Source organism: Aphelocoma coerulescens, chromosome 2, assembly GCF_041296385.1.
Source record: "Aphelocoma coerulescens isolate FSJ_1873_10779 chromosome 2, UR_Acoe_1.0, whole genome shotgun sequence".
In the NCBI taxonomy this organism is placed as follows: Eukaryota; Metazoa; Chordata; class Aves; order Passeriformes; family Corvidae; genus Aphelocoma; species Aphelocoma coerulescens.
Genome location: NC_091015.1, coordinates 113,469,144 through 113,495,153, shown reverse-complemented (window position 1 = coordinate 113,495,153; position 26,010 = coordinate 113,469,144). Strand labels below are relative to the sequence as shown.

The window sequence follows — 26,010 nt, the reverse complement described above, 5'->3', positions numbered from 1 at the left end:
GATGCTTGGCATATGCAGCAGAGAACGAGGGCAGGACAGAAGCCCTTCTTTCTTCCCCTCTCCCCAAGACCCCACACAAGCAGATAAAGCAGCTACTACACCCAGGCTGCTGCTTGAAAAAAAAAACAGAGTATCTCAGGAAAAACAGTAGAAAATAGTGAAGTTTTCAAACAGCGTAAACGAGAAAACAATTTGATCAAAAGGTACCATAAAATGTTGGGGAATGACTCTCAAATCAGACACCAAATCCCACTGACACACATAGAGAAGGAAGGGGAGAGTACTGCAGAAGAGAGGCTGTACCTCTCAGCTTTTGAATAATGCCCATCAATCTCATCACTACAGCTGAGTTTGTATACTTTCTAATTGAGAGACAATATATTAATGTAAGGCAGTTTATTCATGAGACACTTACAATTCAATTAAAATATATCAACTAAAATAAAAACATTCCCTTTCCTTGGCAGCAATTTACAGTTCACTTGCAAAGCTTTTAAGTTTATGTGTGTGTGGGAAGCTTGTTTGTTTTTATGTAAGGTGCTGACATTTTTCTCAGTAGGCATAATAATAATAATAATAATAATAATAATAATAATAATAATTTGCTTTCATGTTTTGTCCTGAAGCATGACTTTTTTATTTCTATCCAAAAAACCAGATTTCCAGCTGCATAACCAAACAGACAGCATTACTAAGCATAACAAGCTTTTAAACTTCACTCCCAACGAGAAAATTGAGTAACTTCTAACCAGTCTCATTTTGCTTTCATTACACCTCAGTGTACGGAAAGCTATTCTACTCCTTCAGGTATACCTACTCCTTATTTGTAGTACCTTTGTCAGGGAAATCAGGTCTTGGAATGCTGATTGCATGAAAAAGGCCTACAGAAAAATTCTTTCTCTTCTTGTTCTAGGCGAGTATGCTTAAGACTTTTCTCTTAAAATTTATAGCCACTGAATCTACATTGCAATTGTCTTATCAAGCATATCAGTTACAGAGATGTTAAACATACGCCACTCTAAGATACATAGGTATGAACAGAATTATTTAACCACAATTTATTGATTAAATTGATTAAGTAATTTTGATTCAAATATATATCCTTGCTTATTCAAGCAGAACAGATATCCAATAAATCAGAACTTTAAAAGTGTTATTTTTTCCTCAGTTCCCTCTGTTTGTAGTGGTGGTGCCCTTTTTCGTCCTTTTCCTTACACACACTTCATTCCTGGAAATTGTCTCCAGTATGGTAATTACTAGAAATTGAATTACCTGGAGCCAATGGCTTTGACATACTCCCTGTACACAGGTGGGATTAACCACCTGTAGGGACTGCAGATGGTGTTTATACTGCCCTGAATGCTCAGGGGCTCGAGGGAAAGACAACTTTGCTGCTTTGCCTCCACACGTTTCTTGCCAATGGCAGCAACCGGAGTAAAAGCACCACTCTGTCAAGTATTCAAGGCCACTTCATGTATCCCAAACTGTGCTGAGTCTGCAATGTGGGGACTGTAGTTGTGCTGCTGCAGCTCTGTCACAGCCTTGTAGTCCATGCCTGCACATATTCTTTCTCCCTTCTCATATTAGGAATTACGAATTTTATTTTGTTGATGCATCTGAGATCAATGCAAAGCCCACTGAGCTGGTCAGGAATCTTTTCTGATATGGAAAATAAAAAAATTCTGGATCAAAACCATCACTGACCAAATCACATATGATGCTTCAGCACATTTTCCCTTGCTCTGTTGGTCCATTTGCACTTCTATCTGCTCAAAAGATCTTGGTCTCCATATGAACATTTAGGATGGGCAACTGTAGTGAATTATTAAGCATCCTGCAGTAACTGACAGTTTTCTTGAAATCTTAGGTCCTGAACTCATAGGAATAGATATGAAACATAACCTTCATTATTTTTAATTGAGAGATTGTGAAGATTCTAATACATTTTAATACATTAAAGGCTGACCTCTTGCTCCAATCTTAAAATATATTAGTTTTCTCACATCATAACTTCTTGGGGGGAGAGCAATGAGTCTTTGCTTCCAAAAGAGATGACAACACAGACCTCAAGACAAGATGGGAACCCAAAGATGGACAGCAAGAGAGATTGTCTCTTGCTAGTAAACTACATACAAGAACATTTTTCCTCTTCCTTAGGGCTTGACTGTTCTCTGTAACAGTTATCTTGTTTATTTCAAAATATGCCACTTGTAAAAGGAGGCCAACCTATGCACCTAGGCCAATCTCTGACTGCAAAAACAAGCATAGTTTGTTATATTTTCAAATAAACCTACTTGTACTTTTAAATGCTGAGCATTCTTTTGGAAATGGATTTACTTGCACATTCAGAAAAAGATGCATTGGAAAACATATGCATAGTTTAAAGTATTTGAAGAATCTTTCCAACCCTTATTACCTTGCTTTTAATTAGCATAAAAGTAATTTTGCACTTTAGGTTATTTCAACCATATCAGATAAGTCTTACCATTCTTATCTGAGAAGGAACCTTGTAGAAAGAAGTATATTTCTCAGTAAAAGGGATGTGTCCTCAACAAAAAAACCCCAACAATACGAAAACCCCACACACCACAACCCAGCTACCAGCCACCTCTTCATCAAAATCTTATTATCTGAGGGGAAAAAGAGAAAATGGAGGGAGGCAAACCATTTTTCTAGTTCTCCAGTCAAGTGCTGCATGACTGCTTTGTTTTCAAACACAGCTCTTAAAATAATTAAACTATTTTGTGCCAAGCACTCTAAGGACCTGCACCATAGGTACTTATTTACCTGTTCTCAGTTACACATCTTGAAAGATATATCTCTACAAGTCAGGCAGGAACTCCCAGTTCAGTTCTTCAACTTCAAAGCTACCTTTAAAACCCCTGGCAATTGCAGAGGCATCTACTACACGTCCATTGAAATAGATGCTTTTACATGATAAGTCTATCAATGCCTTCTAAAGCAGAAATATAAAGGAATTAAATCTCTGGAAGGTAATTAATACTGTAGTGACCTCAGTACACACAGAGTAAGGTTATCAAAGGGGTGATCATGGTAGAGCACTCTGCTGCATGTACTCAAAGACCAATTGTTACTCTCGGACAACTCTTTTCTATACTAACATTTTTTCATGATAAAACCACTTTTGAAGGCTGAAAGTCAGGGTAGTTATATTTTCAAAAAACGAGTTCAGAGCAAAGTACAGTAGCTAGAAATGCAAGTATATACATCTATTTCAAATATTGCTACCTTCAGCAAGATGAAAGCCAATTTAACATCAACTTCATACTGAACATTATAGCAATGGATAAAGGGATATACCTAAGACTGGCAAAGTGCCTCAACTGGAGTTAGTCAACAGCTCTGAACCGAATTTAGGATGTACCATCACATCTACCAAGAGTCTGGTGTAAAACTGATGGGTGTCAAAGCTTACAGATTGTTCAGTCTGCAAAGATAACTTAAAACATCACTCTCTTGTCAAAAAGCCCAAAATGGTTTCTAAAGGACTTTTTGCCACTATCCTTAAGTATACATCAGTGTCCCACAAGAAAGACGGCTTCAAGAGGAACCTGGGGGAGGCAGGGAAGGTGAGGGGGGCTCAGATCCCTCAAACTCTGCATGACACTACAAGGAACTGCAGCAAAACCACTCTGCTTGCAGCACCTTCATTAAAAGGTCTAGATAGCTGCCAAATTACCCTCAAAGAGAGGTTATCTTTATCTGTCAGACTGGTAAAGAAAATTAATAATCTTTTTATTGTGGTAGGCACATAAGACAATAGAGGTTTGTGGGGGGTGTCTAGTTATCTTGCTGGTCATCTCCCCTCAGCTGCTTGCTGCCCTGCACCCAGGCACAAGCAATACCTGCCCAGAGATTACAAACCTCCTCAGTTTCACCTTCACAGCAGGAAGTGTCCTGAACACAACAACGCCATCCTGTTTTACCTGTTCGCTTGACCACAGAGCCAGGCTGAGGGCAGATGGGTGCCGTCTATCTCCTGGCCACCAGGAGAGCACCTGGAGGGAGCAGGCATGTTCCCTCTCTCCCTCTCCCAGGTAGGAAAGCAAACCCAACCGTAGTGTTCCGAGGTAAGCTTTTTTGTTTTTTAAAGGCTTCTGGTATGGACAGATTTCAGCACTTCTGCTGAAGGTGACACCATGAGGCCAAGTGTCTCTGGCAACCAGACTTCACTGGAAAGTCCCCGGCAAAGTGCCTTGGCTCCAAACACAGTAGGCACCATTACCAGGGCAAGAAATTGCAATAAACACCCTCCTTTGCTCACCAGCACACTCAGATGTGAAAAGGACTGACATCACCCTTTTAAAAGGAGCACAGTGGTTACTTTCAAAGTAAAGCTGACCACGTGTTGACCTCCAGTTACACTGCCCAGAATGAAAAATCAGGACAACTGTTTAAGACACCAAATGACATCACTTTAATTAATGAAACCTGTCTATCAACGTAATTCACTTAAACACTTGTCACGTTCAAAGCTGCTTTAAAATTACTTTGAAGGGATTTACACCAACTGTCCCCAGCTTTCTTCATCAAGCTAAGGTACAAGAATCCCTTCACTTTCTATATGGGTTTATAAGAAATTAAACACAAGGGCAAACACAAGGACAAAAGTAACTTACTGAGTATTTTTATTTCCAAAAGTGTGTTGCCTGGAAAACATATTCCTTATTTTTTTTACCTCTGAGCCATTAAAAATAGTTCTAAGTGTGACATGCTGCTTCTGTCCAGACATGGAAAGACTTGATAAATCTTGCTAATAGTGGCCTAAATTTCAGGTTTTTATTTGTTTTTTTAATATCACATGTTACCACAGAAGATTTTTTTAAAACAAACTCTATAATTCACTTTCTTCACTTAACACTGTCATGTTTTTAAACATCACCTTACAATCTTTCCTTTTTAAAAGGTGGATTGAGGATAGTGATATCTTACATCTACCTATGTAAATATATGTGACTGTATAAAATACATGTATGGGGGGCTTGTTACATATAGTAAGATATAATGGATTGGTAGATGTGAATTGATTAGAAGAGACCAGTTCGTAAAGAGATTTGGCTTCATGAGAATTTTCTGATTTAAAGCAAGTGTTGCTCTTAATGGTCACATCAAGAAATCTTGGCATGCCAAAAAGGAAAAACAAATACAATTGCTCATTAAGACCTTCTTGTCCCAACTCCAAGCTTGCTTTGTCCTAAGAGAAGGCAAAAAAATTCCAAACCTAGTCGACCCACCCCAAAAAACCCCAACCATACAACTCTCTTTTGGCTTAAATCAAAGTACCATGTTCTTCCCTGCCAACATGAATGCAATAACTACAAAACAAATGCCTGTTTTTTCTAGTGCTTAAAATCAAGTTTCTAGCCTCTTTCTCTGAGATGCAAATAGATAAATAACAACAAAACAAAGGGTTTTGTTCTCTCTTCAGGGCAGAGGCAATAAAACGCCTCTGTTTTCCATTCAACCAAGCTTCCGAAAAGTCTTCCTAGTGCCTTCTTTACAGGCTTTACACAAAGCAAACTGAAAACAGCATATGAAGCTCTGCCACTGCGTGCAGCTGCCTGCCCTTAGCACAATCCCTGAGCTCCCTGTCCTTGTCAATCCCTCAGCTAAATACTCCTCCTTAGAGGGTTTAGGTTGGGTCTCCAAACAACAACTACTCATGGTTGCTACTAAGCGCTGTCAGTTTGCTTTGCCTCCTCACATAAAACCCCTGAATTCCCATGCCTGCTATCTTTCTACAGCATCCAGGCTGCCCTACACCTTCCCTTCAGTAAATGCTCTGCCAAGCTCAGTAGATTCAAGGAATTTATCTCTTGGGAACACTTTATTCAGTTGCACAGATTAGTGTGAGTTTTCAGAAAGGCTGCTAGGTTAAAATCTTCAAATCATTCTCCACAATTCCGTATACCCAACTTATATATGCACAAGCTTTGGGATGTATGGTCCAAAGTTTGCAGTGAGGCAAACCTAAAACTACGTGAGAAATGCACTAAAGCCATCACCCAAAAGAATACTGCTTTTCCCATTGTATTGTTTCACTTAAAATATTTATAAATCAATCACTTAAAACACACTCGGGGCCATGCATCCTGCAGACAATAATCTTTTGAAAGCTACCCCTTAGGAGTGCTTCAGTTACAATACTATTTAAGAATGCTGGAACTACATGTTTTAAACAAAAACCTACTGTAAAAAACCTTTTACTAAGAAATGCAAAGTATGCCCTGTCTTCAGACCAATCTTTGGGATAAATATGATATCCTGCCTTTTAGATGCGGATCTTTAGGGGTCAGCACAGTCTAGCAGACACTGTTTATTTCTTTGTACCAAACGGCCTTATCTCACTTAAATATTTTTCTAAAATACAGCATGCAACAGTACACTAAGCAAAGGGGAGCAGAAAATAGCACAATGGGAGCACAGTAGTCAAGAGTATACTAAAAAAATCACATAGATAAAAGAGAGATATTATTATTTTGGACAATTAATGGTACTTTCAAATCAATTCTGTGAACTTTCCCCCAAATGTTTAATTTCTTTTTATACTGTTACTGGCACTGAAATAAATGCACCAAAAGAAACTTTGCCTCAAGCCCAAGGCTCCCTCTTGAATAATTCAAAAGCAAGAAAATCACAGTGGCTTAATTAAAGGGCCCTCCCTCCATTTCTTTCTTTTTCCCATGTTGCTATTACAGGACAATATGCCTCTGTAAGGAATTAAGTAATTTTGTAGCATCTATGCTGCTTCCATTTTCTTTGGCAATACAATTATATTATTGTAAGTGACTCTGGACTAGCAATATTGTCAACTGAAATGCACATAGTTTTTTACGTAACTGCGATCAGCGAGATAAACTTCTTAGCACACTCACATTCCATGATTTATATCCTGGCAAGAACTAGAAAAGGCAAAACATCCACAGCCACTTTTCCTCTTAACCTCTCTCCTGAATAGGCTGATGGATTGTGAGGCTCTAACACCTCAGAGAAGTTAGAGACTCCAAAGTTTATAGCAGACAAGCACTTGGAGACTCTGCCACTGGACCTTGTCTTTCAGCCTGGAAGGCATAACATATTTTCCCCCAGCTAAATCAGTCTGGCTAATTAAGAAGTTCTCTCCCCACCCTATAAATCCTGCCTCTCTCATGCCCATAGAGCACCAGAGGTACAAGAACACCTACAGTGCCTATTTCAAACAAGAGCTGCATATGCACAACATAAAAACTGCAGAAGAAAGTTCATCTGCTGTTTTGAACATGGTCAGTGAGTGCAGCTGCTGGGAATCTTCAGCACATAATACTACATGAGAAAACTGCCCATCAGTTTTGCATGTCACTATTAACTTACCTGTCTATGAAAACACATATCCCACACACAATATTAGTAATGCTGGCAGTCCTGAGAAGCCACACTGGATATTTCCTATGGGTTATCCCTTATGGGATGCTGGCATTACATGGAAAGCAAACGCTTGTACCTTACAGACACGATAGAAGATGTCAAGCGAGCCTGTGTAAGAATGGCCTTCACTTTTAAAGTAGCTAAAGGAGCCTGCGGAGATAAAAAGCTACCGGCAACACCACAAACATCCAAGGCTGCCAAGTCTACATGGGTGGAAACACTTCTGACAAGATGAACCTTTGCCAAATCCTAACGTAAGACAAGCTGCTGTCCTGGCTAATTTTTCTGAGCAGATCTACTGCCTTTACTAGGCTGACAGTGAATCTGAAAAACCCATCATGGCCTTCTGTGCAGTTATCAGTTTTAACACCTGGAGAAGAGGGGAGGTTAAGAGTTGGAGAGGGAGACTCAAGCAGATCCCTCCAGCTTTGGCCAGGCCAGGCAGCATTGCTTTGTTGAGTGCTGGAGTTAAACTGTAGGACAGAGAAGATATGGGTCCTTTTTGTAATCGTGGCTCTGCTCTTTTCCCACTTTGTTATGGGTCACTACAGCTTTACTGTGTTAATTGACCATTACCCTGATTTCCAGTCATTACTTAGAATTTCAAATTAATCTGATCAAACAGAACATACCTTGTGAAAGTAAACACTCATTGATCTCTTCAGTCTCCAGGGTATATTTTAGGTAGTGCAGGCTCACACAGATTCTTTGATACTTGTATCTTCAGATACTTGTATTATTTCTAACAGAATGCTTTGCACGTTTTAGAACTTGTATTTTTTATGGGATAACTGGAGCTCTCTCGTGACAGATTCTGCCTTTTATGCATTATGGGCCACCATTACCACCAAAGAATCCTTCCACCTGCACTAAAATATGGAACTTTATTTTTACCCCCATATAAATTATTTATAATAATTACAGCATAAAAGAGACATGGGAAAGAAGTCCCTGGCCTACTGTGCCTCTTTTAGATGCATAAGGGCCACACACACATTTCAGGTGTATTCTCCCTCCCCGTACATAAAAGTAATCTGAACACCCCATCTGTGTTTCCTGGTTTTGTTGGACAACTAATTGGATTCCTCAGACTATTTTAGACCTTAGACAGGTTATACCAGTATAATTATGTGAATTATGGGCACAGGGGTTTTTAACCAGTGTAGATGTGCTACTGTGAGACATAAATCATTGCAGAAAAGGTCATTTGGTTTTGTCTCCCAGGCTGGAGTAAAACACTCCAATCTATCTAAGACCACACTGATGGAAGGAATGTTTCCAAGAATAATTAAAGTAAGGAAGACAAAAAGTTCTTTTTAAATGGAAAGACCAAGTCTTGAGGGACAACTTCCTTGCAAGTACATCAGGTATAAGCCCTTCATATCAAAGCCCTATTATTATTGGTAAATACTTTTAATACCAGCAACATGGAGATATTGCTCATATGTTATGAACTCTCAAACATTGAGAGAGAGACACTCAAACATGCAGAGAGACACTCCTGCTTTATTTTGCACAGTCTGTCCTCAGCTCAGCTCCATGGGCCTGCACAGTACAGGAGCTTCAAACACTGACTCCTTCCATGACTCAGCCAGGAACACTGTTTTCTCTTCAGTTGCACCTGCACAATTGTTCGTGGCACAAAATAGATGAAGGAACTGATTAAAGAACAAAGGCAAACAAATAAACTTTTGGGATGCTTTGACTACACATAGGTGACACAGATCCCAGCAAAGGTGACAGCACAGACATGAGAAACACACTGTGTTTTGAATGAATAACTATGATGCACAAGGCTTGCTTGGACAAGAGAAAAAACATGTTTACTGCATTTCTAAGGCAACTCCAAGTTCCCTCAAAGAATGGTGAAACAGTAAGAAAAGGCCTGTGGATGAGTCCTATTCAGTCAAGATCTCCTGAGCACAGGAGATAAGCTCTCATCCTTGTGACTTCACTGCTGAACTCAGAATCCCACTTTTATCAGTGCAGCACAGAGAGAAAGGGTGGCCAGGATGTGTGCTGATACAACCTACCTACCTGGTCAGAGAAGCACCATGAAACTTCATCTTCAGAGGCCCAAACTGCCCAGGGGCATCCACCCGAGGGTGTCCTGTCATTGCATGATATGGGGCTGTGTTTACAAAGTCACTTTGGGAGATTTTGGGGTTTCTTTCTAGCTGACAGTCCCCAAAGAGTTAAACTGCAAAAAAGGAACAGCCAAGGGAGAACCTGCCTTCCTCAGAACTTAAGAGGTACAAAAACTAGATGGCTTCAGAGACCCAAACAGATGGGACAGGAGGTTCCCAATATTACAAAAGGGGTCTCAGACAGCAGGTCTGTGTGACTGAAGATCCATGAGTGGAAGATAATAATTTTTTGTTCAAGCCAGCAAGTACTGTGAGAACAGAAGTGAAGAAAACTGAGGACTTCCAACCCACTGTAATTTCAAAGGTTTTCTAAAGTGAGATCCACCAAGATAAAGACCAGCACATAAACATGTGAGTACAGAATCCAAGAGAAGGGAAAGGATCAATTGTCTTTTTTGAGCATGAGAATTTTCACAAATGGCCAATGATACTGCATTCCTTTTTAATATAAATGAATTGGCAACATCTGGAACTTTCTTTAGCATCTCAGTAAGTTTCCAAATCTTCACCAGCTTCACACAGAGTTACAGAGTACCCTGCAAGTTGCTTGTTTTAAAATGAAGCATAAATACTGTTTTGCAGGCCCATACAAAAATGCTTAAGCCAGCCCAGCCTTAAACTGAATTACACTCACAGAAAGCTGCACCTTACTAAGCTTGGACTAGACAAAATTATGGGCCTTTGAATTCCAGTAACATGAACTCTTTAACTGTCTGTCATAAACAAATACCCTGACTTGTTTTTAACTGCATTTTCTGGTTCCTCTCTGACAGGTTCCCATATTATACTTACATGGGGAATATTAGCATCTATATGATAATAGTCCTCAGACTCAGAAGGGAGTCTCCAAAATACTTAGATCTAAATGCAGATCTTCTTATCCTGCCTATAATTGCATTGAAACAGGACATACTTTTCTTTTCCCCTATAACCCTACCCATGCCATAGATGGTTGATCTGTACTACTATCAGAGGACTCAAAATAAAACAGAGGCAGATCAATATCACCACTCTAAATTTCAGTTCCTAACAGCTGAAAGGAGTCAGTCATATCCTTGAACTACCAAGACATATGAGTCACCTAGACACACAAGTTTCTCATCTCATGATCATGCCAATGATTAAAATAACTGAAATGGGAGAGGAGTGTTTGAGGTTGAGAGAAACAATTCATTCTTCCTCTTTGCAAAGCACAACCATCATTTTCTACCAATAAAAATATTCCAATCTGCGACCTTGTTTACATTTCTTATAGCAAGATAATACAATACTGACCATGCAGCTCTGAAAAAAATTTTCATACAAATTAAGTCAGCATGGAGATTTCTATGTATGAGTTTTGTTTACTATGGGACCTAGGTCACTCATTCGTCTTTGTGAAGCAGCAGTTGCATGACAGTAAGTTTTTGGTCAGAATTAACAAACACTATTATTGAACTACCTAATAGTGATTATTTAGGTAAGACCTGGGACTTGAAGCCATTGAGCACCAGAGACCATCCACCTGTATTTGTGTCCTAGACAAGAAGGTGTGGCTTAGCTACAGATAAGATTCCTGTTAAAAAATTGAGTTAACTTTTGGGATGAGAGGTGAACGTAAGTAAGAGAAAGATACTGGTTCAGGAAGGGTGCTGGCTCCTTTATGTACCTTCTACAAGACCTGCAGAAAAAGGCAGTGAGGCAGTGACAGAAGTTACTGTCATGGCTTGCAGGTACAACTGACAACACCTCTACAACACCTCTGTTCTGCAGAAGGGCTGAGGTAAGCCTAGCACTGGCAGTAGCAATTTGGCTATGATGATGTTCAACTCTGGAAGAAACAACAGGGCTAGGATGGCAGTTCAGCCCAGCAAATATCAGCACAGAATAAAACTTGCTGTCAAAGCCTTATGTGGCTACATTTACATCTAGAATTAGAAAAGGGTGTTGACCTAGAATGATGCGTAATACCGGAACTGGGTTTAGGGTTGGGGCTCAAGCCAGAAGATATTGATAAATTGCAAGAAAGGACCTCTGGGTTAACATGAAAAATGTTGTTGGCTTAAACCATCTGACTGCAGAGATCTGTGGGATAAGAAGTGTGATAATGTGAAGATTAGGAGTGGAATTAGGGTTTGAGCATACTCTGGAAGAGGTTGATAAACTGCATCATCTTGTTTCAGTATCAGGGAGAGCCCCATGCTGTGATAAAGGTGCCACATGACAGGACTTCCCACACCCTTAGCAAGCCCAACACTACCCAGCATGCCAGGCCTTCTTTGTCTATATTCTCTGTTGACCAAGGCTTCCCAAGGTGTATATGTGCTGTCAGCCTGATGTGCTCCTGATCCCTTGGGATTTCTGTGTATGTACACCTGTGTAAATGCACAGCAAACCCGGCACTGCCAACAGATTTCCCATACCATCCACACAGTGGATGGGGAGGGGGAGAGGGACTCAAACAAGGAAAGAAAAACAGAAACAACAGAAAACATCTGTCTGAAAATGTCCAGTCTTTACTGTCTCCATTTCTCCCTTCATTTGCAGCAGGGCTGACACATCGGAAATATATCAAAGACTAAAAGCTTCTGGCAACCAATGTCTCCTCTCTTCACAGATGCATTTTTAAAAACAGTAGGTCAAGTCTGGGCAGCAGGTTGGTCCTGCCAAGGAAATCAGAAGCTAAATCAGCCAAATATACCAAGTAGCAGCACAAAAGCTTGTCTGTGTCTTCCCCATCGGCTTTGCCAATGATGATCTTGGCAGTACTATTTAGCACTTACCCTTTTCCCAGTTCTTGGGAATCAGTGTCTGCCACGTTACTCAGCATTTCCCAGGCCAGGAGCAGGATTCAGGACTGACCTTGCTTTCTTCACATTACAGAAAAACCTGACACATATCTTAACTACCTCTGTATTTTACTCACAAAATATGCTCCCCCAAGTTAGTGATTAATGGTGAAAAGTTCAGTCTTAGTGGCACGCAGGCCTTGGACCAGACAATGACAGTTTTTGGAGAAGGAGGAACAATATAATCACTTTTCAAGGACAAAATCATTTCCAGACTGGAGACTACATAGTCAAAAACCTTAAAAATCAGTAGCACACAGGCCATCTCTACCATTTTCCAAGTTTGTGATGTAGAGAATGCAGGGGAGGCAAGCACAACAGTTCTCAACTCAACAAGCAAATCTGCTTCAGCATTCACTACAAATTGTGGAGGAAAAAGCTTCACAGTGAGTCTTGCCAAGAGGGACTTAAAAAAATTGAGCCTCATGGTCACAAGACCACACACCACTGTTGTGAAACAGTCACTGGGTAAATAAGGGTGTAGCCTCTAACATTTTACCACTGCTGGAGGGGAAAAAAAAAGAGAAGGCAACATGCAAAAGATGGTCTTACCCCTAAAAAGGTATTAAGCCAAGAAAAAAGGATCTTGCAGATCTGCACTCATGTCAAAAATATGGCAGAATGGCTGCCATTCTAGTACTGTCAATGTAGTAAAAACACTGAGTAGGGAATAAAGGTAATTTGCAGAATTAAGGCTGCAGCACATAATTTAGGCAAAAGCAACAACAGAAATAAAACAGAATTCCAAGGGATGGAGGAGTAAAAGTTAGGATGATGTACAAACGACAGCTGAACTTCAGTTTACTAAGATGAAGTCACAGAAGCAGTATATGTTCAGAATGATATAAAATTATTAACAAAATATGAAGAAATAAAATGTAAGATGCTGATTTTAAAACATACAAACAGGTAGGTACCTCAGACTAGCAGAGATATTAACAAAGCCAAATGAAAAGGATGGCATTCCATGGCCTTAACCACTGAAGAAACCTGTTGAATTTTCTTATTGCTTTTGTGTTTCAGGGACATGTACACCAGTGTACCTAAAGCAGCTCAGCAAAGTTTTCCACACTTATCTTTTATTGTTTGCAGAAATCAAGTGAAGACCTTGCAAAATAATCACTTCCACAAAGCCACTGTGGAAGCTCTGTGTATAGAAAGGTCTTGTCTGCCTCTGCACTAAGCAAAACTTTCTCTTAACAATCTGACTTAGACTGTCACCAATTCACAGCCTTTTGCCAAACTGGGAGGAAAGGAGGATGTATCCCATCAATCTTCTACATTTCCTCAACACTGTGTGCAGCAGTTTCATGGGGGCTGAGCAGGGTGCTGCTGGCCCCCTCTGCAGCAGGTAACTGGGTATCAGGGAGCAGCAGAGGGAGGAGAGAGCAAAGCACCCGTGCACAGCGAGGGCTCCGACTCAGCAAGGCTGGCGGTGGCAGGGGCTTGAAGGGCAGAGCAGTTCAGCCAGCTGGGCCCTCCCCATCACAGGGGAGCAAAAGGCCATTTCATTTGTTTCTCCCTCTGGCCTCTGCTTCTCTGAGGGAGGGAGAAAAAATAAAGGCATTAAGCATTTAGCATTACTTCTGATGCAAGGAGGATGCAAAAGCATCTTAAAGTTACTCCCTCTCCCAAATCCTTAAATCCTAGGAGCTTCTCTCTACTGTTAACCCAGCAGAACTGAAGGGTTTTAGTGAGGTCTTTTTTCTGAGTGCTAATGTGTTCTGATGGGCTATTTGGAACATTCTTCTAGTCTCAGCTTCTACCCTGACACTTAATTTCTGTGGTGCACTTAGATATGACTTGCATTTATGAAGAAGCACTATAAATGGCTCGATCCCCTGGTACAAGTTAGCATAACGTTTTCCAACCTGTATTAAATTCTCAGATAATTTATGAGTAAACCAATTATACAATTTTTTTTTAACCATGCTTATTAATACCTCTGGCTGCACTAAGAGCTCATTGGGCTCTAAAACATGCACAGAAGATTAATCTGTACAAAACAGATGGTTAACACATTTAAATGATTATTCACAGTAGCCCAGATAACATTAAAGAACTTGTCACAATTAAAATTCATAAGTTATATTCCCAAATTTCGCAACTCAGGTCAAGAACTGCAACCATAATGATCACCAGTGAAATACTGTGTCCTGACTCACTCCATACAAGTAAGCTACTCTTAATAAAAGCACTCCTGTGCTTCAGGAGGGGAGGGTGGCAAGCAAAGGAACTGATAAGAAATAATTACACTAATAACCTGCTAATGAAAAGGTGAATTAATTGAAACACACCATGAAGTATCCAAGATTACACAAAGTAATTCAACAGATGTTTACACTGGAAGGCTGACTATCCAGTGCAGGAGTTAAATCAGATTGTGATATTAATGGCACATCCAATGCTAAAGTTGATCATGGATTTTCTGTTCCCTACTGTCAAACTTGAAATAATACTACATGTCATTTTCACAAGCAAACCATTTGAGAGGACCACGGAAATCAGAAAATGACACAGCCAGTATCACACAGAACAATAACACAGGAAACAGAGTTGATTTTCTCATTGACAGAACTACCATATAAATTGCCCACTACTGTACCTTCATGACATCTTTATAGGAGTGAATGGCCTCAACTTCCTCTTTGTCATCATCATTGTCATCCTCCACTCCTTCATCCAGAGCATCGTATCCTTCATCCCTACTCCCATCTGTTTCTGTGGCATTAGTCATGTAGTCAATAAGCTGCTCCAGTGGGGGACTTAATTCCCGCTCTTCATTGTCCTTCAAACCATAGTCCAGGGCTTTATATATAATAATCCCTAGTGATTCAATAACCTGTAAAAACAAAGAAGAAAAATATATTAATGCCATTTACATGAATGAATAGGTCAAGTGAGGAACAAGCTTTTTTGGTGTTTGTATAACAAACTCCGTCACAGAGAGGGCAATAAACATCAACATCAAAGAGAAAAATTATCTGCTAATACCTACAGTAGCACTTGAGTAATACAGCATAGAACAAGCAAGAGCAGATCATACCACATACCTACCACTTTCTTATTTCAATACCTGAAATAAAAATCCATCATTTAAAAACAAAGCAGGACCTTTTAAGGTTATTTTCCCTTTTTTCTTCTGATATTACAAACCTCAAAGTAACATTACTCTACTTTGTAAGACTATATTGCACTCACATGATCTTTTTTTGTGGGGCAGGTGGGAAGAAATTAAAAGAAAGAATAAACTAACATAAGATACCTTCCTCTTCCCACAGCTTAATGACACTTGGAAACTGCCCTTCAGTTTCTGCATCTCTTCATTGACCTGTGAGGCATCTGGACACAGCTGTGGATGTCCCAGTATTACCCACTGAGCACTGGGACAGCAGCCCACACGAACTCCTTTGCCTGTTGCACAGCTGGTGGAGGCACACATATTCCACTGAAACTACCAATGACTGTATTTCATAGTGATGAGGTAGTACCTCAATTTTTCATTGAATTGAGGCTTCTTATTTGTGCTGTGTCAAGAGCAAAGCAAATTGATGACCTCTTACTCAGTGTGAGCTAGGAAAAGATTGTCATGACCATCCCACAATGCTAAATGCACATTTTGTCTCTTGGCATTAATTATTTTCCTTATGAGCTTCTAGAATTTTCAAGATGTAAAGAGATGGCATTTCAAACTGAGGAGTTTGAAAATGGGTATTAATGAAGAGGGAAGGGAAAATGGGATTGCAATAGTAAACCACAAGAAGGTAATGTCACTGCTGGAAGATCCTTGTCTGACAATGGAAGTAGGACTGGAGCTATTGCATGTAATCTCTGATCTTCCTTGTGTGTTGGGATAGATAGCATGTCACACAAATTAGCAGACTCCAGTGTAGGAGTAGTAGGCACAGCAGCAACTTTAATAAGAGGAGCATTTCTAAATATACCAAACCTTGTCATCAAATGCCATTTTCTCTAATCTGCCCTTCGGAATGATCCTGGTTGACACACTTTTTACTGCAGAGTTTTGAAATTCTATTTGGGTAAATAGGACAACACAAAGGGATTCTTAAAACATTAAATTTTACTCTATCTGCTTACTTATTTCAGCAAAACAAAGTATTTTTGGTCTGAGAGGCTGGAGGTTAGCAAAGACTTAAAATCGTTTCCCATTAATTTATCTAGACAGACAATTTAATGATTGCTGTAGTCTGACAGCTTTACACTTGTGTACTCCATTCCTCTGTTGCATTACTTTGCAGTGCAAATTCACTTTGCAAGACAGTGGCTAATAAACAGAAAACAAATTTAAAACCCAATACATAAACCTCATTCTTTTATAATTTATTTCCAATAATTTTGGTAACTTGGTTCAATATAAAAATTTTGCATGTGCTATTCCCTTGAAATGTGTTTATACATATTTATTTAAAAATGCAGTTAAGGAAAGTGATTAGGCAAATTGGTGAGGAAGAAAAAACTGTAATAATTTTTTCAGTTCAAAGAACAGCTTCTGACTTGGGAAATGCTATTGAGACAGGAAAGTATACCAGGGAAGCATCGCTGCTTTCTTGCTCAGTTCTCATTCCCTTCCCCTGACTTCTGCCATGACCCACTTAGGAGACAGGACACAGACCTTAAAAACAGCTCTAACAGATTAAACTTATATTTGCAGTATATCTTGCTCACTTCTTATGGAAGCTATTCTGCAGTAACTGTCTTGCAAAACTTGCATTGTTAAAAAAAAAATCTGAAAATGTTGAAGTCACACAAAGTAAAATATATGAATTCTAATGGTAGACGTGTTTCCTGTAACTCAGGTTCTGAGTACAATTCCAATATAAATCCCTTCAGCAACTGAAAGGGAACAAAGAATAACAGTTTGAAGGAGACTGAAATGAAAATGAAGTATAACTGAATAATCACTTTGATACTTTGAGCACCTGGGAATAAATACAACATGAGTAATTTCTAACTTTAAAAAAAGTACATTTGAAAGGGCTTAGCATACATGAAGACTGAAATGTCCAGATCAGATGCAAAGAAAATTATGTCTTGTGCCATGCAGTGATGGCTACTGAACAGAGTTTCTGGATTTTGCTATCAACACTTCAAAAAAATAGAAGAGGGGATGGATAAAGAAAGCACACTCTCTGCCTTCTTCTGTTTGGGAAGAGGATTAAGGTACTCAAAAGCACCGTGGCCAAAACTGGATGACAGCGGCTGCCTTCTTTGATGTATCAGCAGTGGGGCTTTTGCAGCTCAGTAATATGGTTTGTGCATTTTTAGGTACTATGAACAGATTTCCTAATACATGCAAAGCTGACACAACACGAAAGCCTGTAACAACACCAAGTCAGAGCTATAGTTCAGTCTCTCAGCTTCTTATTTAGGAGAAGGGATCAAAACCATATTTACTCATTGTCTGTCTGTATCACAGATTCTTCTTGCTGAAAGACAAAGCAGCAAACAACTTAACTAAGTAACTTTGCCTTGAGTTGCATTAAAACTGAAACCATTCAGCACTTTCAGTAGTATCAGTTTACCAAGGATCCTGTAAACCACACAATTGCCGTATGAATATCAAACAAAAGTCACAGAATTGTCAACACATCTTCCCATGGATAAAACTACTAATGCAACTTCATACAAATGAACTTTTAGGTCTATTTAACTAGAAGCAAAATACACAAGTCAACTGATTACTACTTCAATGCATGAGTGCTGTCACTTTGCCTGTAATATAAATCAAATACAAACAAAAAAAGGAAAAGTTGAATGGATGAATTGATAAATAAGTGGGGCTTTTGAGTTGGATAATCAGGGACTGTCACTTTTCATTTTTTTTTAATATCAATTATTTACAAAGAAATCACAAGTTATAAACTGTACTGTTGGCCAGCCAACAAAATAAAATAAAAACACAAAATAAAAACTTCTGGCACCTAACCAGTGACAAGTACTGACATAGTTTTCAATTACACGTGAAAACAGAGCTATATTAAGAGAAACAAGGGTAAGAATGGACCTAGTGAAGCTTTTTTAAACCACAGAGTTGCACATTGACAGCCCAAAACAACTGCATGACACTGAAATAAGTGTCATCACTAACAATAAATAATGCTGCTCAATTCAGGTTAAAAAAAAAAAAAAAATCTACCTCTTTGAATTTTAGAACTCATTTGTTCCTCATTGACTGAAATTTCAGCAAATGACCTGACCTCTGGAAATCAATCATTGGATAAATAAACTTAAAAATAAACAAGGAAGTCTGCATTATTAAGCTTTACACCTTCTCATCAAGTTCTTTTGAAAGTCATGGCTTCAGACCAAAAAAAACCCCAGCACAAAAACATTTCCCACAGACTGAACTTGTACTTTGCTGTGCTGAAATCATTAGTGAAAGGGCAATTTTGTCCCACCATGAGTATTCCTGCAGTTTCTACACCAGTCTGGACTCATATTATATAGTGTTTTTCTAATAGATTGTGATAAAGTTGCTGGAACACTTTGACTTTAAAAACAATGTGAAAACAATACCCACACACTCCTTTTACACACGTGGCAAAACCAAAACCCAAATTATTCAAATTCTCTTCATACACAAACACTGCCTGGAACTTTCCATTCCGTATACCTTCCTCCAACACATTGAGGCATGCTTCTTGGACAGGGGTTCATTAGTGTTATAGGTCTTTCATATGACCCAAATTATGCCCTTCCGATGAACTCTGCCCATTTAACATTCTTGAACTCTTCAAATATACAGCCTTTGTACAGGAACCAAACAGGTTTGATACTTGCAAAAGTGCAATTATTGCAAGTACTTCACTTGGAGAAAAATCCTTTTTCCCCCTCAACATATGTATCTCCCCGAGAACAGGCAGAATCCACATCTCACACACACACAATAGGGCACTGTCTGAGCTTTCATCCCCTTCCTAGGCCTGCCTCAACTTTTAACCAAACAAAGCCTGAGGATAGGCTTGTACTTATAGCAGCAAAGGACTGGTTTTCAGCTCAAATGCCTGTCCCTCCCTAAAGCTCTCCCTTCCTCCAAAAGCCACTCAGGTTTTGTGTCCCTAAAATTGGATTAAAGCCACTGTAAAGCTCCAGCTCCTAAGGTGAGTTAATTAACTTTGTATTTTCCCACTTTTATGAATTCCATTAATTTTTATTAAAAATGTGAAGTACAATAATTATTTTAAAGTGCTTCCAGATTTTACCTAGATCTCCAACACACTTAATGAAGGAGAATCATTCTGCCTCATGGTAAGAGTACTCAGGGCTGGCACTCCGTAGGGCAGAGCTCCTCTCCACCACCAACTCTGCCATCACCCATGGTATTAGGCAGCACTTGGTCAATCTGTAAAGACTAACCTGTCCTAATGCTGACTTTAACTTAGCCTGCCATGAATTCAACACAGTGCTTCTGACACCGTAACACATGGCATAAACACAGACACAGACACCCTTGAAGTCAAGAGTTAGGTATCTTAAATTTTCTATGACATATTACAAGACAAACACACACAAGTTTTTGTGCTCAGGTTCTGTAATATAGTCCAAAGGACTGGCATGTTAAAATGTTATGAAAAACCAACTTGTTCCTCTCCAGCTAGCTAACAAAGCGAAAAAGCTTTCACTCTGGGTCTCACTTCCACTTGTAACAAAGTCATTCGTTGTTTCTTCAGCATTCAATTCTGGAACTGAAAAAGACCAGGCTTTTAGGAAAGGTGAACAAATAAAGGGGTTAGGATAACCCCCACGTGAATTTTTTTGGTTCTTCAGCTCATCCCGAGGTGCCCTACATAACTCTCAGGAGCGCCTCATGGAAGAGCACGTCTAAATAGGACGCTGTGAGAGATGCGCTGCTGTCGCTGCATACTGCAGGTACATTAATGGAGTTTTCACCAGAGCATTCCCAAGTGGAAATGGGGTAGCATTACCCAGGTTTAATGGCAGGGGACACTGCTAAATTTAAATATGACCTTCACTAAATTAGAGTAACTTGCAACAGACTGTCAAATGAGAACAGTGAAAAACTTTCAAGTGCTTCCAGGAAAGCAGCAAGGATTTGGACTATTTCCAATGAATCAAATGAATCACTCATTTCCAAAGAATATAGACATAAGATACAGCATTATTTAACTTCTGGGTGATGCTGGTTTGCTACTGAAATAACTGAAAGGTACTGCTTTCTGCAATATAATGAGCCTTGTTTTTGAAAAGTCAAAGCAGTAATGAAAGCAAAGAAAAAGAAAATCAGAGTATTAAATAAATCCTTTTCATGACATTCAGTCTGGTTTAGATACATTCAGAGTTACGAAATTTTCTCTACCATATTCAGAGATCTTTTTCAAAATGGTTTTATATCCTGAGTCTTTGAATGCACTGAGTGGGCAGAGAGACCTACTTACTGAATTCTTTGTACTATTCAGGTGTGTGTTAAAGAGATTCAGTGCAAGAACTTCTGATCAAAGACACAGAACAAGCCTGAAACATACAAAGGGGATACTAGCTTTTTTCTGTTTTGGTTTGTTCTCCCCAAAGTGAATATGTGAAAATTGAAGCAGTTAAATGTTGTTGGACACAGTTGCCTCTAGGAGTGCAGCAGTAAGGTAACTGTAAGTTTATTAAGGATCAAGTGTAATACAACTCTTCAACTTATTCAAAGGTTTTGATAATTATAACCGTGGTTTTTAGTTGTTAAAATTGCACTATAGATATTATGTAAGGAGAACTATAATTTATTAGCATAAATAAAAGCAGAATTTTTTCTATTCTATCAGTCTTAATTTACATTTTATCTGCAGTGTTTCATTGTAAACACAGAAACAAAACTGTTAATTTTCTTCTAGCTTTTGTTCAGACATTATAATCCCCAAGATCATGACAAATGGTTACTCTGTCACTTTTGAACCACAAAATTTATTCAACCTGAAGGAATTTCACCATAGTGTCAGTTCATACCCAGAGAAAAACAAAATTAAGTACCCTAATTTAACTGTGGAAGCTTCAGTAATGGCTGAAGCTTCAGTAAAAGAATTAGATGCAATAATTAAGTAACACAGATGGTGAAAGTCATTTGAAAGTTCTTAAATACACCTATATTCGTATCAGGGTTTCAACTACAGGTCATGTTATCTTGATCCCATTTAAATAAGGAGAATATGTTTTTTATCCTAAGTTAAAGACAGAAAATCCAATCATGTCACAAATTTCTATTCTAGTTCTGTTGTCTTTTATTTTAAATTTCATTTGATAAAACATAGCTAAACATATACATATCGCTTTTTATAGAAATAGAAAACAATGAGGTGAACTCCCCAGGTGAGGGAACAGAAGGAGCGAAGACTTCACCTGACTACCAAAAACATAACCAGGCCACAGAAACACCAGTGGGTTCAAATTGTGTAAGAGACAGAAATTGCCATTTGTCACATCAGCCTTTTGAATAAAGCTTTATCTAGATTACATGAGGGTATCAGATTAACTGCAGCAAAAGATTTTGCAGTGAGAGAGAGAAGTAAGCAGCTCAAGGAAAACTGGCACAAAGGAGAGTGAGACTAGTTCTGTAGCTCTGATCCTGAGAATTCGTGTGTGACTGGTTTAAGTTTGGCTGACATTGCACACCTGCCAATGGTCTGTCAGACAAGACATAGAAGACAGATAATAAAGACCTTACAGGAGCTTTGGTTCAGTTCAATTTACAGCAGTCACGAAGCAATGCAAAATCAATGCCACTTTTATTCAAAACATCACAGTTCAACTACTCTACTCAGAGTCAGTTTGCATGAATTTTTTGGCCTACCCCATGGCTTTCATGTCAACCACTACAGTTGCCTGCTACAGGCTTCGCCCCCATTTAATTAATCCAAAAATTAAAGTGAGTAAACACCTGCTGCAGTATAAACCATTTGTTCTCCTCTGAGTCAAGAACTTTCTCATGTATTTTCCCCAAAATTAACGACTACAAAAGCCAAGCAAACAAAATATCAGTACAATGAAAGCTATTCTTTTAAATACAAATTCTTGATTAGTTAGAGTTCTACATTTGCATGTACATCTTATAAGCTTTCCAGCAGCAGCTCACAACAGACTTTATAAAAGTTAGGCTGGTTTCACCATATTTGTCAGGGCTATGCCTGCATTTCAAGCATTTCACAGATGATGAACTTCACAGAGACAGATGAAGCACCTGAGCAAGTTTACACAGAGTAGGGAACATGACAACTCGTCTGGTTTGACTTTAGCTTTCCTCAAATCCATCTTCCTTCATTCCTGGAAAAATATGTCTTTCTGCCTCCTAACAGACTTGTCAGTCACGTTGTCCCAATTCCAGGATTCCATGCATAAAATCAAATATGTAAAGGAAGAAGCCCAAATGCAACCACTCAACAGGTCCTTTTCAAAGTGATGTGCCACAAAAGAAGGCTGGTATATGCTGCTCCTTTCTAGTAACTGGAATATTCATTAACCACACACAAAGCAATACTAATTTAACACTGCTTGTCTTAGAGGTACTGCATATTAATGGCGAGTCACATAACCACCCATAAGGTTGTCCTTTCTATCCATGCCAAAGGAGAAACTTCAAAGACGTCTATGGGATGTTGCATTTATCATGTAGCCACCTAAGACAAACCATGCACAGCTACCTCCACTATCTTGTGGAAGGTCACTCAGCCATATCAAGGTTTCTTTCCTAAAGAAACTGATGGGAATTCACACGTACAGCCTGTGACCAGAAAGGAAAAAAATTGAGACTCTTACTGAGAGTTTTTTATTAGTCATATGTGTAAGGGAACTTCATCCTGACATAAGGACATACCTTGATTATGAAATGTGAATTTTCACATGGACTGTCATGAGTCCAAGGAGTTACTAATGGGCCAGACACATTATTCATTTAGGTAACGTATGATCTCTGTCATGCAAAATATTATTGCAGGCTGACAAAGCCTCTGCAAAGCTCCTGATTTTATGAATATTCTTCCATGCCCTCTTCCCCATAAAAAGCAACATTGGACACAAACATTTGGGTCACTCAAATACTCCTCCAAAACTGAATGCCTAAGTGAACATAATATATCTGAGTAATGAGCAAGGGGAGCTACTGCAAAATTACCTTCAAGCTCTCAGAATGGCCTTATTGGAAAGACTGATATTTGCTAAAATAATTCAAAGAAGCACAAGTAGGCACTGTTGACAAATTATCTACCTATAAAAAGACATTAGCTTGACATTATTTTTTTCAGGTCTGAAATTCAGATACAATCACAGCATGGAATGCTGAGTTACCCTACACCAAAGAGCAACAGAACGTGTGGCTGAAACTCAGCGAAAAGCTCAGCACCTGCTCTTAGGGCCACAAAACCCCAGAGAATCCATCTACGAAATGGCACTCGCAGATTTCTATTCCCTTCTGAACAATGAAATCGCCACAGAAGAAATCCATATTAAGACACACTCTATCACAGATAAATTATATAAAGCATACAGTTTATAACCTCAGGCATGAAGTACCTTAGCACAAGATATTTCAGCACCTGTCAGTTCTCAAAGTCATCTAAGTGCTGAACTGTGACAGTTTATAATCCTTAATGGAACAGCCATATTCCTGGATTGTAAATTGCTGAGCATTGTGTTAGTGCTCTCTGCCAATAATGACAATATCTATGTATTCTAGTACAGTGATGATAACAAAGATTTGCTTTCAGTCACAGGTCAAAAGTGTTATGCTATTAAAAAAAAAAAAAATATGGATTTTATGCTTAGCTAATAAAAAAAAAAAAAAAAGGCAAATCAACAACAACAAAATCAACCTCCCTAACAAAACCAAAGACAGACTGTGGCTGTCTGCAGAAACCTCTATCACACAGCCAAATTTTCTACAATGCTCAGCACCTAACCTTTGAATAGAACACAGATATTATCCAGATAACTTATTTAGTTGCTTAGGTGGCAGCCAAGTTATGAGATATCCAACAACTGGTAGAGAGGGATTAATTCCAACACCTCCATCTATGTAAGACACACAGGTTCTTGGGAACAAAAACCCCCACCAAAAAAAGCTATATGTATATCAACTAAACAGATTTACCACCTCAAAAATCTATAATAAAATTATCTGCTCTATTCAGTGCATTTTGCACTGCCTGGGAAACTGCCTGGGAGTCTCATAAATTTAGGCCTAAAAGGGCCAATCCTGAGTTGCTCCTGTGCTGAGACCTTGTTAATGGATGTGCTAAAGTTCCTCTACAAGCCACTCTCCTTGTCCTCAGCCCAAGAAAAAGAGAGGCAGATAAAGATGTATATCTGAGGTAATATGGTAGCAAGGGGAAAGGAGAACACCAGGACAGTGACCTGTCACATCCACAGGAGCTCTAATGCAGTCCTACACAATTCATCCCTGGATCAAGGATTCACAACAAGCTCCCCAAAGCTTTCTCACTGGCTTGTAAAGAACAGAGCTGAGCTCAGGTGTACAGGGATTATAAATCCCTTTGGATGTCTTATGTTTTGGAAATGAAAATAGTGCTGCAATATTACCCTGTCTTTCTAACCACATTATTACCCTTTAAATGACAAAAAGAGATCCCTACCCAGAAAAAGTAAGTCAAGGCATTATATTCATACTATGCTGAGTTTCCTGATTTTTTGAAAATATCACACTTTTGGGTTAATATCAACTAAAATTAAGGGTTTATAATGTCCAGGTAAGTGTTGTCACAGCACCTCTAAGTCAGAATACAATTTCCCCCACAATTTTCTTGATGCAAAACAGCCAAAGACTTCAAATCCTAAATTTAGTCACATCTTTACACTCCCAACCTCTCCAGCAAAATAAGCTGCACTGCCCTTCCAAAACACATCACAAAGCACAGACATCACCTCTTTTATCCAGTAGTGGAGCTAGTTTCAAATGTAGGAAGTGTATGGGGCTGAAGGTCTGTCCTGTGGGGTTTTCCTCAATGCTCTTTCCCTGTGAAACCTCACACTGGTCATTTCCCCTCTCCTATAACAGTTTTAACACCTGCTATATGAGGATATTGACCCATTTTCAAAGCTTTGGATAAGAAGTGTTGTGCAAGTCTAAATTATATTTCTGCATGACATGCACACAGACTTAAACACAGCTGGAAGTGCTTCTAATCATCCAGTTTTCCATATGACTTTTGTTCCCGATAAAGTAGAGGAAGGAAAAATGAAGAGAAGTACACGCCTGAGGCTAATGGTTAGGCTTATCAGCTGGGTGCAATGCAACACATAAAGCTGCTTTTCTCTGAGAATATAAAGCAAGATGTAAGAGTGGCTTATTTAAATGTAAGTAGCACTGGTAGCCAGAGAAAAGTTACTAAGGTTAGAATATCAGATTGTTCTAAACTTCACAGGAAATAAATTCTGACAGCATCATCCCTTTGTCTTGTTACACCAATGTAATTATACCTACCAGTCTACACTCTAGAGAATTAATGTCTTGAAGCTTAAGAAATGGGGAAAAGCAAGGCTTTAATGATTTTTGACACTGTGGCTTTAAATTTTGATCCTTAATTTAATTAAGTGTCCCCAATTATTTTTAATATCCTTTAACATTTTAACATTTTACA

General features: G+C 39.0%; 1 protein-coding gene across 3 annotated transcripts in view; it reads right to left on the bottom strand.

Moving 5' to 3' along the window:
* The window catches only part of SPIRE1 (spire type actin nucleation factor 1), a 128,251-nt gene that overhangs the window by 57,732 nt on the left and 44,509 nt on the right, over nt 1-26,010 (bottom strand). For all 3 annotated transcript variants that reach the window (XR_011148340.1, XM_069004396.1, XM_069004397.1), the window contains exon 3: nt 15,006-15,242. Coding sequence is in view for 2 of the 3 variants with exons in the window: in XM_069004396.1 (XP_068860497.1) it covers nt 15,006-15,242 (237 nt within the window). In the remaining variant the exon portion in view is untranslated. The remainder of the gene's footprint in view (nt 1-15,005; nt 15,243-26,010) is intronic.